General features: G+C 40.1%; 1 protein-coding gene across 10 annotated transcripts in view; it reads right to left on the bottom strand.

The window, feature by feature from the left end:
- Nucleotides 1–641: 641 nt before the first annotated feature.
- The window catches only part of ELAVL3 (ELAV like RNA binding protein 3), a 121,314-nt gene continuing 108,472 nt past the window's right edge, over nucleotides 642–13,483 (bottom strand). For 8 of the 10 annotated variants that reach the window (XM_081937022.1, XM_081937016.1, XM_081937020.1 and 5 more), the window contains one exon: nucleotides 642–11,792. In XM_081937022.1, coding sequence (XP_081793148.1) covers nucleotides 11,444–11,792 — 349 coding nt within the window. In that variant the 3' untranslated portion in view covers nucleotides 642–11,443. The remainder of the gene's footprint in view (nucleotides 11,793–13,483) is intronic. The other 2 variants (XM_081937019.1, XM_081937021.1) reach the window with 1 other exon arrangement.

Below are 13,483 nucleotides of genomic sequence, written 5' to 3'. Positions count from 1 at the left end.
TACGCATATTGCATGATATTTGAGTGAGGAAAATACTCTTGTCATTTCTTAGGTTATATGGCATTTTCTACTGGTGGGGAGAGGGGGCATTAAATCGAAACAACTGATGTCAAAGGCAGGCTAGGTGCCCTCCAGATATTTTGAAGTTTTTCTGCCCTAACCAGCAAGGCAAGTAATAGGCGATTGCAAAAGTTGGTCTCAAGTATCTGAAAGGTACCAGCAGGTTTAGATATGGCTTATGTATATGTGTTCATTTGAATCCGTTTCTGATTAGCAAAGAATAGTAAGGCTCCCACAAATGATATTTGGGAGGTATTTCTTCCCAGAAATGTGTGAGTTCTACATCTTTTCAGATAGGCAAGGGGTAAAGCTTAAGTTGCCATCTCTGAGGGACGCTTTGTTACTTCAGTATTTGAGAAAATCCTTAGTTGCCAAAATGAGATGTTTATAATAGGAAGACATATTTCTGTAACTAGAAGAGCCACTATCCCTGATCCAGGATACAGAGATTTTTACCTTGTCTTCACCAATGCTACTAGAACACCAGGTTTACTTTACAACAGAGATGTTTGGATTGTGCGACACCATCAGGCCTTCCCATTGTTTTAACCAGGATTTGTGGATTTAACTCAGTGTTGTGGTTTTTATATAATACATCAAACTATCACACTGATTAGTTTGCACATTTTTTTCTTGTGCCTCAGACTTGATTCTTGGTGGCTGCCTGAACAAGTCTTTGCGGATTTCTTGGTAATATTTTGGAAGTGTCTGCCCTTGCGTGCTTTCTCAGTCTGAGGGTGACTAGCCCAGGATCACCCCTGCTGGATTTGTATCTAACGTGAGACTCGAAATCAGTCTCCCAGTTTATAATCTGATGCTTTAACCACATTGGCACTTTTGAGCTCCATCCTTAAGAATGCTTTTTACTGATGTGTCCTTGCTTCCCTCTTTTAAAGATGCCTGTACTATCCCAGGCATCATAGCAGGCCTGAATTTCCTCGTGAGCAGAGTGCTCCACAGGGACAGCCAACAGCTCTTTTCTTTCCAATTCTGAGGATGCATTACATCTGCTAATCTACTCTGATCTGGAATAAAATATCAACCTTCGTCTAAATTATTTCTCCGTTTAATAGCAAAAATGAGCGAAAAGTAGCAAGGTTTGGAGCTTGCTGGAGGCAGAAATGTCAGAGGAAAGCAATGTTAACAGAATTGCTGTGACTGTCTGGAGAACCACAGTCGCAGACTGGAGAACCAGGTGTTAAACTTTAGCCATGTTTGCTCTTTGTGATGTAGTAGATGATTTCCCACACCTTACATTTGCAGCACTGGAGTAACTGTGGCTCTGATGTAGTTCTGTGTATTAAGCAAGCCATTATTTGTCGTTAGTCTTCAAGCGTAGAGAAAGCACACACTTTTTCTGTTCCAATTAAAAGTAAGGGGCAATCTGCACAAATCAGTGCTGGGTGGAAGTAGAACTCAATGGAGGTTTCTGGAATTCTCTTCAATATAAGACACAGACTCTCATAAGATTCTGAACTTTTTATTTTCTGGCATGAAAAGTACAAATAATTAAACAATTCCATGTAAAAGTTTCATACAGCCACCGTGCCTGAAATCCCAGTAATAAATAGTCTAAACTAAATGCAAAGTGTCATTTTTATTTTTTACAATTTTTAAACTTTCCCACATCAACTGACTCTCATTTTTTTTAAATATATTTTTAAAAACTGTCCCAATCCATGTGAAGCTTCAAGGAGCTCTGGGGGCAGGCACTCCAGACCTATCCTTTTCTCCCCTGAGCCCTGCCATATCCCATGACTAAATTACATTGGTGGGAGGCTAAGGGGCATGTAAAAGTTATTAGGAACTCGCCATGACAACAGACAATTCTTTTAACCCTCTGCTACCTTCAATGTTGCACCCTGACCCACCACTGGCAAACAGTAAGGACATCTTATGAGCCCTTCTTGCTCTGACGCCACCAGGCAAAGTGCTTTAATCTTCTCCCTGCCCTCATTCAATCCTTAATCAAGCCACTTCACTTCTTAGTAAATTTACACTAGCACTTATTGCTACTTGAAAAAAATACACTTGAAAAGGCTAAATTGCTGTAGCTGTTTGCTAATCAACAGATCCTAAGATAATTTTGTTGGCCACTAAATGCCCTTGTTGCAATGCAGGATAAGGTTGCAGGATTAGACATTTAGTAGGATCTGACCACAGGCAAAGCAGGCAGTTCACGCAACTGAAACTGGTGACAAAGCTGCTGCTATTAGTAGCTGTGAATGCCAGTTATGCAGCTTGACTTGGTTACTCCAGTTCATAGCAGCTCCATAAGCACAGAAGTAATTTCAAGGGATGGCAAAGGAACCTTTAAAAGGTTGTGTTTTGTTTATGTCCAGATATCCATTTCACATCTTCCTTGTTTTCAAAGTCTAGCCTTAGATATTGAGGCCTCTTGAAAAATGGGGACAAGGCAAGTGCTCTACTGCTATGATGCTATTTTTTTAGAACAACCTGAAAATACCATTCCTCATTTGGGCCAAGTCTTAAAAGAGGCAACCTTTCCTATTCTGATCATCTCTAAGACACCAGGTGTAGAGGATTAGTTTTAGCCATTCCCTTCCGAGTCTGGTTAGTTGCATAAATGGCTTAAGCTATTGCTTGAAGTACACTGAGAAACACCATCCCTTCTTGAATAAGAATGCAGTTATGGTTGTAATGCACATTTGTATAATAAAAAATCCTTTTGTAAAGTACTCCCTGGTATGCAAAGCACCTGTTTTATGTGCCATTCTTCAGTAGCCTGTTGTCCAGAAGAAAAGCAAAAAGGCTTCCATTGTTACACATTAAAAATTGGCATTATGATACATAAAGCAAGTCTGTGTTTGCTATCTATATGGCACAGCAGGTTTCATGCTAAACAGTGACTAGCATTTCTGCACATGCGCTAATTAGAACACGTGCCATGAATCAGCTATGGCCATTTCTCACTAAAAGAGTGGAGAGCATGCCCGAGCCTATTCATCACATTGGATGGCTGCAGAGCCTGGGCAGGAATTGAGCTTCCAGATAAACTGACACAGGGGTGAAATGCTACCGGTTTGGGCCGGTTCGCCCAAACTGGTAGTAAAAAATGCTAAAAAAATAGTTCCGGTGATCAGCTGTGTCATGTGATTTACCGGTATATATCTAAATCGCATGACACAGCTGTTCCCCTCACCTCGCTGTTCTACTTACCTTTGCAGACTCAGAAAAGGTTTCTTAGCGCCTTCGGTGCGCATGCGTACAAAGCACACATGCGCGTGTGCAGCAAACCAGTAGCAGACTTCAGAGCATTTCACCCCTGAACTCACAGCCTGATCAGCTACTGTATGAAGGATAGCGGCAGTGTCCAACATCTGCAGGAAGGGCTGTTCTGCACCTCTTTGCCTTTTGTGGAGCAGTGGCTTCAAAAGGTGGTGGCTTATGTTTGGGGCACAGTTAAGTTCCCAGAGTGTCAATTATTTTTTTAACCAAACCATTAGCTTTTCTGTCCTATCTGAATGCAAAGCAACCACATTTTAGGATTTGCAGAAGCCAGTATTTGTAAGTGGCTTTGTCAAATAATACTTTTAAAAGTAACCCATTTGATTTCAGTCATTTGGCTGAAAAGTCAGATAAGTGATTTTTAACTGATTTCTGAATTGAGTTCTTAGAAGACTGAAGTGGTTTAGTTGTAAGAAATAACTATTAGCAAAGATGTTTTTAATCAGCCATGAAACTGTCTAAATGGAAGAGAAAAGTGCATTCTTACAGCCCACTTTCTAATTAGAAACAAGGAATATGATATGGTATTCTTTTTTTGAGGGCTTTATTATGCAAACTTTCAATCTGTTTTAATGGGGGTAAACATCTACCTTTTTTAATTTCCGCAATTAGGAAATCTACTTTTAACTATTGGAATACTGTTTACAGGAAAGAAAGTTTTTTTCCCCCTCAAGCCACATAACCCTTTAGGATGGAATCATTTCTCAGTAAATCTCAGTGTTGATAATAATATGGTACAAAGTTAGACAACCTATTTTTGGTTTAATTTTTTTGTTAGAGGATTTATCTTTAAATCCCAGACACAATCTGTTTAGAAAAAATACAGCTTCTAAGGCCTTTTGCACTTTTCTTCGAAATCTGGACTGTTACGGATTCTCTTTGTCTTGGAAACATATTAGATCTTGATTACTTTGGGCACAAGCCCCATTTGCTGCACAAAGTCCAAAGGTGCCCCCCTCCCTTAATTATAGCATGATTCTAAATTATCCATGTGGCAGGGAAGAAATCAAAAGAAGCTGAAAGAATGATTTTCAATGTGTTTCTCTTTGTTCAGAATAATTTAATGTAACTCTTCTCTCAAATTATCTCAAATTGTTACCTGGGACTTTAGCAAAACATTGATTCCAATAACAGGAGCCATACACGGCAGTCAAGAACTGCTGGTATACTTCAAGTACCCTTAATGAATGGCCTAGTATTTTGAAAAAATACTTACTACATTATCCATGAGGAAATGCATGTTAAAAATTGTTTCAGTTCTACTCTTCATATGCAAAGCAATTGTTAATTCAGTAAGACTTTCCCCCAGGTAAATATCTACAGAATTTAACACAAGATGCTATCAATGCCATCTAACCAAAGCAAATTTCCCTTTGTGCTTAAGGATCTCAGTGAATCAGAGCCAGAGAAAGTTAGGTATGTCTTTACATTAAAAAAAATCAGTTGCCTGTGATGCTTGCTTAAAATATTTAAAATAAAAAAGCAAATTGTCACTGAAATAATTTTTGTTAACCTGTGGGAGGGATGCTGAGTGGCAGCATGTGAAGGCCAGAGGGTACAGAATACAAGAATAGGAAAAATGACAAGCTACACGTTCCCTTCCCACCCACCCCATAACCTTCTAATAGAATGAACTCAAAATGTGTTTTTTCCAACAAGACAACGAAACAAACTTGTCTATAAATTTTGCTGTAAATGCCACATTAGTAGATTGTTTTTAAAATGTTTACCTCTGTGCACTTTGCCCTGGTGGGGAGCCTGTCATTTAAACTTTTAGTATTGTCTCAATTTTGTTTGTTATTTAATAAATAAATAAGGAATAATTATTCTCAGCAAATTAAAAATATTTCCCTTTTAACTTGCAACTCTGATGAGAACATAAATATACACAAATGTATTCTTACAAGGCAGTAATAAATATTTAAGTTAACAATAAGTTAAAACTACAAGAAGCTAAAATTCGCAAAAAGATACAAGAGTTAATGGTGCCAGGTTTTTTTTTTTGTTCTTTTTCTCATTTTATCGCAAACAGAAGCTGCCACAGACTCTTACAAAACACAAGTGAACACATTTATTGTCAAAAAATCAAGAAATCCTAAACTAATTTCTAAATCATTAAACAATTAAAACTCGAACTAATGCTAAAATGTTTAATTATCATTAAGTTCGTCTTTTAAATGTTGTTCATTTTTCCATTTTTCCTTTGAGAGCAAATGAAAATAAAGTCCCCTTGCTCGAGTACTATCGATGACTCGTTGTTTTTAGCCAACCAAAATAAATAAATAAATAAAAATGGAAATTAGGTCATGTGCATTTTCAGAATGTGTTTGTTAACAGAGATCCAAAGAGATGCCTTGGGAAAGGCAACCACAATTTCATCCCCTTTTACAATTAGATTTTAAGAGAAATTCTCATTCCCTTCAGCATGTGGGAAGGAAGAAGGGAAAAGGAAGGTAGACCCGGGTGTCACTGGAGTACAACCTATACAAATAGATTCATCCCACTTCAAGGCTCCAATCTAAAGGGAGACAGCTATAAACATAAAGAGTTTTTAAAGCAGCAGGCCTACAGAGAAACCATTTGACATTTAACAAAATCTATCTGGGTTCTTTTGGCTTAATTTGAGAAAGTGGGTGATCCTTCTGAAGAAATGGTTAAAACTCCAACAAAAGTATTATTCAGCATTTATGGCAGCCAGGCAGGCTAAAAACTCAAAATTTTCAGCTTCCGGCTTTTAAGCAAACGAACAGAAGCTGGCTAACATTAAAGAGCACTGTTCTGAGAAAAAGCCTTGGCCTGTATCCTTACCCTCTGCCTTTCTTCTCCACCTACATACAGCCAAGGTTGAAAAATGGTTTGTTGACAGCAAAGAAGAAAAGTCTGCCCCTTGACATCTAGCCTGCCACAGTACTTCGTTGTCGCAGGAAAACGTGCATACTATAGGATTACACCCTCCAGCGTTTATCTCAATTTACTATGAGGTTACTGAGAATACATTCAGCACAAGGACCCACCAGGAAAGCATCCTCCAACCCAAGGATGATAGGACAAAGGCCAGGTGGTAATTATTGAGGCAGCCCATTTTTTTTCTTTTTTTTTAAAAAACAACCTTTGCATCATTCTGGCTTTCGGCTAAAAAGCATCACCCCACACAGAACGATTAAAAGGTGGGGGTGGGTGAGTTTGTTTTAGCTTCACCTCGACAAAAGAGTTTTAGGTTAATGAGATAGAGACAAGAATGGCCTTCTGGATAGGAGTCTTTGTTCAAGGCTCTACAGGGTTAGCTCACTGTTTAAAAAAAAAGGAGTGTCATTAGAGACAATCCCTTCATTAATTTCGGGGAATCATCCCTTGCCAGGATGCGAGATTGGGAAAAAGTTTATCATTTGTGATAGTCATTCATCTTCAAATAACTGAAAGCAAGACTAGAACAGGAGGCTACTTGGAAGATTTAGGCTTCCATAATACGAGTCTATTTTAAAATCCCATTGGATAGATGTGTAGGCACACTACCACCCCAGCCATGTCAAAGCACCTGAATCTCTTGCTCTGTGTTGTTTTTGCAGGTAGACATTAGTGCCAAAGATCCAAGGGGCATATGCATTTTGACAAGCAGATTCCGAAGGTGTGATAATCTGGTGTTTTCAGGAAAAGGGTCCACACAGCTGAAACTCACAGCTACATTATTGGCTGCCCCAAAATCTTGGCTAGGTCAGTATGTTTGCAACATGGATATAGGATTGCTGCCTCTCTTCCCCACATCTGCCCATTCATGCACATACACACCCAGATGTCTATGTGGTCCAGTATCAAAGTACAGAGAAGCACACATGCTGTCAGGTTAAAATTAGAGAAAGAAAACCAGGCTGAAAGCTAGATGTCTGACAAGAAGACATGAAGCGTGTCTTTGGCAAGGACCAGAAAGGTAGTCTTAAGTAGCACACCTTACTGTGAGATAAGCACAAGATAATCATGCTGGCCTGTACTATAACCAGCAGCCCATGCTGCCTCAGACTGCAAAAAAGGCCAAGAGCCCAAGCAGGAGTGTTCATCTCAAAGGACTAGAAGATTTATTGCTGCCACGAAGAAAAGAGAAGTCCCCTGAGAGAAATTGTAAAGCATGGGAATCACAAGGCCTTCTTATGGTCTGATTGCTCCACAATTGCTTTACAGCATAGAAGAGAAATTGGATCCCTTCATCTAAGAGTCCTGCACACCAGCAAGCATTGGGTGGGCATCAGAGCAAAGTCTCAGTTGTGGTAGTCCATGATGCTAAAGTGCAGTGTTGCTTACAGGGATGATTGGCATTGAGGAATATATTCTTTATTGGGGATGATCAGCCACTGCACAGTGGCTCTAAATTTAGTTGAAGGTGTAGATGTGCACCGTTTCAGAGCTGGAGATTTTGTTTAGTTAATTTGGAGAGAAGGAAATATTAATGTAAGGGGAATGGAACCCTAAAAAGATGCATCCTGGTTATAAAATCCTATCTAAAATGGGAATATGTTAGTAGCTAGTTAAGACCCTTAGATCTTACCACTGTCTGCACCACAACCTGCTAATAATTCATTTGAGAAGTGCAAGGAACAATAAACTATGCTTTTTATTGAACCTGCTGCATCACTATGTCTTCTCACACCAGCATTTTCCTCCTTTCCTATACAAATGGCAGTAGACCTGGGAATTATTTTGAGCCCCCTTTCCCAGACAAGCAAGAAAAGTTATATTGTGAGAAGGGGTTTACATTCAGCAAGCAAAATAAATGTGGGTGTTAAAAGAAACATCCAAATTCATGTTAAAGTCCACGAATTAGTCTGGGGTTGCAAAAGTGTGTCTGGAAAGGGCAAGTGGCAAACATTCCATTGAGATCTATTCAAATTGTATGGAAAGAGACAAGTGGGTTAGAAAGAAAGCAGCACACAGCCCTTCCTTTCAAGCAAGCTAATTTGGGAAAGAATCCCAGAACCAAACTGACCTGCTGTAGCTATGCTCATCTGAAGGAGCAGGTCAGCCCTTTAGGATGATAGTGTCAGATACAGTAACTAAGACTTTTTCTGGAGTATTTTTCCCCTACCTCACAGCTATCCTAATGTCCAGAACAGTCCTTGATTCCTTTTTTTAGAGCAGCCATGCCCCACATTTAGATGTAGGACCCTCTCGATGTTTAAAATGGTAGGGAATCCAACCTTAGTAAGCTAAATTTATTCCACAGAAACTTCCCAAATTCTCTCTGGCTCTATCTTGCAGTTGTACGCATATTAAGCTCTGCATGGCATCCTCACCCTAACAAGTGTTGCTTGTTTTCTCCTTTATCAGGTACTGTTAACAGTGTTCAACCACCCGTTTCTTCCCCTCATTGTTGACAGGGACTTCCAGGTCAGTTCTGGATTCTGGAGTTCAGCTGCAGGAGAAGGAGCAGCCGACTTCTGTGTCCTGGTCAGAAAGAGAGCAATGCCTTCTAAAGAGATTGTGCATGGAGACAGAAATCAGGGACTGTGCATAGCAGCATTTCCTGGTTTGGGAGACTCCTTAACTTTGCCCAATAATTTTGTAATGCCTGTAGAAAATATTTTTGAAAAAAAACCCTATGGAAGTTGATGTGAGTAAAAGCAGCGGTTATATGATGAAGCACGCAGCTTTTATTTTCGAAATTTTAGTTAGTTTTCTGTCCTTTTGGTTTTTGGGATAGCAAGAGAATGGTGGTGCTGAAAATCTAATACAATCAAGTTATTGTAGCCCTCTACCGCTTCCTCACCTCCCACAATAGAAAAAATGCAAAGGGAAGAAAGGAAACAGAAAGAAAATGAGAATAAAAGGAGTTGTTTGCACTTCCTGACTTTGATATTTGGGACAAAATCACCTAAAATCTTTGGGACCTGAGACACAAAGTGTTGCTTCTGCACAAGAATCCAAAGGTCTTTCCAGGCAATTTCTCACCGCCACCACATAACACCCCACCCCCCCAATACACAGTTTAAAACAGGTGTTTGATGCTCAATTGTTTTAAATGGTGTAGACAGTTTTTTGCAATGCTCCCTATTTGAGGAAAATGCCTTGTCTCCGCATCTTCCCATTACTGTTGAGAAAATGCTGAGTAGGTAGGCAGCTACTTTTTATGGGCTTGTGTCCATGACATCTGGTTTGAAGAACCTGATTTTCCTCTGTTGTCCATCCCTCTGCTGCTAATTATTTCCTTTTTAATTGGTAGGGTTTTGTAATTTTTTTAAGTGTCTCATTTGTTGTGTGCTGCCCTACGAATCATGAGACACTGACCCCTCTATGTTGGTCTCAGATGTCCTACATATAAAAGACAATTCAGCCCCACCTCTGAGCTGCCCTACTTTTTACTAAGCTGGGTGGAATGGACCAAGAGGAAGATGCTGGTTTTGGGATGGACCCTTTCAAATGTGAACTAGAAAAGCCAACAGTCCTTGGCTATCCTGTCCCCACTCTGCCAAAAACCCAGTTTACAGCAATACTAACACTCCTATCCTCATTCTGTACATGGGGAGTGTGTGTCACACATCAGGTGATGCCTAAGATTTGCTAGCAATCTCTGTAGGTGTGTGTTATCTTTGTTAATTGTTTGAAAAGGCCCACTGGAAGGAATGATTGGACCATGCACAGCAATCGCACTTAGTGGTTTGTTTGTTTCGCCCCTTTGGAATTTGTTATTGTGACTGTGTATGAAGTTCAAGAATCCCAGTAAAAATTTCCAGCAAGGTCTCTTTTCCTTTTTTATAAAAATAGATTTTTAAAATCTTTTTTAAAATTTTTGTTGGGTTTTCTTCTTTGTTTCAGTTTTACTTTTTAAAATTTATGATTTTCCCCTTGTTTGGTCACTTATTTATTTTAAAAGAGAAAGAAAGACCTCAGCCATACTAACCATCTTCCCTTTGCCCAAAACACCTTTCAATCTATTCAGTTGTCAATGATCACAAGTCTGGGGCTGATTTCCTTCCCCTGTGCTTGTTTCTATAAATTTTTCATGAAATATCAGTTTACAAGAAAAAGAAAAACATTTCATCTTGGGGAAGAAGAAAAATAAAATGTTTAATTTACTGCCCCATAATGTCTCAAATAGCAAATCCCTACCTCTGACCCGTAAGAAACTTACCTAGTCCTTACAACCTGATTAGAAGCTATAAAGACTCTAGAAATCTTGGACTTTGTGCCAAATTCTTGGCTGCCCTGTTTTACATCATTCTGGTCCAAACTTTCATTTCAATGTAAAGTAGTTAAATAAATAAGCAAATATTCAAAACCTGGTCAGCAAATTTTACAACATACGAGTGTAAAATGGTTCTTCTTTTCCCAGGGAATGAGTTTTCTCTGGAATCAAATAGGAAGTACCCTCTTTTCAGAGATAAAAGGTTAGATTTATTTTCCCAAATATGGCATCATTCTAATTAGGGGCCAAGGAAAACAGTGGGATTAAGAACCTGTATCACTAACATATTAGACCAACAGATGAGATGAGTGCAATCTCCTTCAACCACATTTGTTCTTTTCCTTTCTTTCTTTTTGCATCATAAGAGAACAAAGGTGGTGAGCTGAATCTTTTTAATTCCTCCCCCTCGGCTAGCTCAGAGTAACAGTCATGACCTTCTTGGATTTGTTGGTTCACATTGTTTTAACATGAAGGGGGCATTTCTATCACACCTTACCGGGAGTGGTTTTTTTTCATCCTCCAGGGTCAGAAAAGCTTCCACCAAAGGAACCATAGAGGTGTGGAATTCATAGAGGGAAAGATATATGGACAACTGGAGAAAGCTTCAGACCTGGGCATGTATGTTAAGAAAGCCTTGAAAGAGGGAGGGGTCACCAAGCATAGAAACAAGAGAGGTATCCTATTCTGAGCAGATGTCACCCCTGCATGCTGTCAGAACAGGGTTTAATTTTCAAGAAGTGGCTGACAAGTTGCTGCATCCGTGCTTCCCGGATCCGTGTCGGGCATGGGGAGAAGGAGGGGGAGGAGCCTCCTGCTTCCCAAAGATCACGGTGTCTGGCGGTTGAATATTCTGCAACATTGAGTCAATGAACATTTCCGTTCTTGTGGCGAGTTGGGGAAGAGAGCTGTTTCCAGCACACTGTTGCTCCCCCCTCCCCCCATCTCTCTGGTGCATTTGCTCACTCATGCCTTGTGTTGCTTACTGGTCTTGAAGGAAACCTGGAGGATTCGGTCACCCAGTCGGTAGCCATTGAGGCTGGCGATGGCCATGGCCGCTTCATCATAGTTGGTCATGGTGACAAAGCCAAAGCCTTTGCACTTGTTGGTGGTGAAGTCGCGGATTACTTTGACGTTGGTGACAGCTCCAAAGGGCCCAAAGAGCTGCCAGAGGACGCTCTCATCTGCCTCTGGAGAGAGGTTGTACACAAAGATGCACCAGCCAGCACTGGAGGCCCCGGTCAAATTGACTCCTGCCAGACTGGTCATGCTGTCGATCGTGATAGGAGAGAACCTGGAGATTAAGGAAAGAGGACTACTTTGGGTGTAAGGCTGGCATTCTGCCAGCATAAGTTCATTGCATTACAGAGAAGTTAGGGATAGTGGTGACAACCCCCAGCAAAAGGGAGCAGTTCATGCTTTCATCTAGCATTCTTAGCTCAAAAGGGAACTCATCAGAGAGGCAGTTTCTCTTAAGATTTTATCTGTGCCAAGAAGCTGGCATAAATTGTATGATTCTATTTCCATAATTCTTTTATTTGCCAAGGCAAATCCAGAAGCTAACATTTGAATCCACATTCTTCAAATATGCAATATTTTCTCCTAACTTGGGTTTTTCTTAAGGGTTAGTTCTGCTTGCAAGATGGAAGAAATATTTATCTATTGGGCTTCCTGAGAGCCAAATAAACACACTAGCATATTATGAAAGGGTTTATAATAAAATGAACTGTAACCATCATTTTTGCAAGGATGGAAACTGGAATCTGGTGTATTGTTTGCAAAATGAAGATCTTAGTTTCCATAACTTAATTTAGATAACTTCAAGGTAACAAAGTATAATTGCAACATAAATTCCAAAACCAGATGGGAGATTTAGCAAACCTTATGACAATGGCAGGGGACAGCCCACCACACATTTCTGACCTGTCTTCCATCTACCATAATCCCCCTCCCCGCCTTGTCTACCGCAACATAGTTTTCATTAAAAAGTCCTTGAATAACTTGAATTAATGGATTAATTCAGACAAACAATCTTTACAGGGATTTACACATTGTGCCAAGTCTAAATACAGTTTCCTTGTCTGTGGCTTGTAGGGCTGGGTAAACGTAACAACAGTGGGTTATTCAATAAACTATAGTTTTGAACAGTGTGCAAACCATTTATATACCCAGCTGAATCAACTTTGTTCTAGGTCCAGAATGTGGCTTGTAAGGCTGGGCAAACATAGCCACTGTGGTGTATTGAATAAACCATAGTTTTGTACAGTATGCAAGCCTCTTTCTGGATCATCCCCAGCTGGATCAACTTTGTTCCAGATGCAGAATGTATCCTGATTGCCAAACTTTTCAAACAGAAAGTGACTGACAGGGATAATGGCTCAGCCAAGTTACTTCCTCAACCTAAACTAGCCGAGTAGTTGCCTGAGTCAGCATCAGTGTTCAGATTTAGCTGATTGCTGCTAAAGGCCCATGCACACTTACCGGAGGAAGCCCCATGGACCTCAGTAGGACTTACTTCTGAGTAATCAGGCATCAGATACTGCTCTTATATCTTTAGGTGCAAAGTTTGAACATAGATGCATGCTTTCATACCCTTGATAAAAATTCTTCCTTATGTTCATGTTGGGAGTCGATATGGACTGAATTGGGGCAGAGTTACAGAATGGGCAGCTTTTCTTTGCTAAATCTGAGGAGGCAGCTGAACATTGCCAGGAATCTCCAGGACAGACTGGAGCTCTCACAAAGGAAGCTAAGGCAGCAAATATTTTAAGTATCAGCTTAAAATGAAGAGTATGGTCTGATACGATGAATATTTTTAGTTTAAACACACAATGCTACAGCAGTGTTGAACGTTTATTATGTTCAACAGTGAACTGGATACGTGTCTGGACAGGAGACCCCTGACAGTTTCAGAAGCCATGCCAAATTTTCTATGGAAGAGTCGGTCATCTGGGTAGATGTCATTGTTCAAACAAATAAATAACCCTTTGGCTCTCAAAGGGTGCC

Source organism: Natrix helvetica, assembly GCF_964273705.1.
Source record: "Natrix helvetica genome assembly, chromosome: 1".
NCBI lineage: Eukaryota > Metazoa > Chordata > Lepidosauria > Squamata > Natricidae > Natrix > Natrix helvetica.
This window is presented reverse-complemented; position numbering and strand designations above follow the sequence as displayed.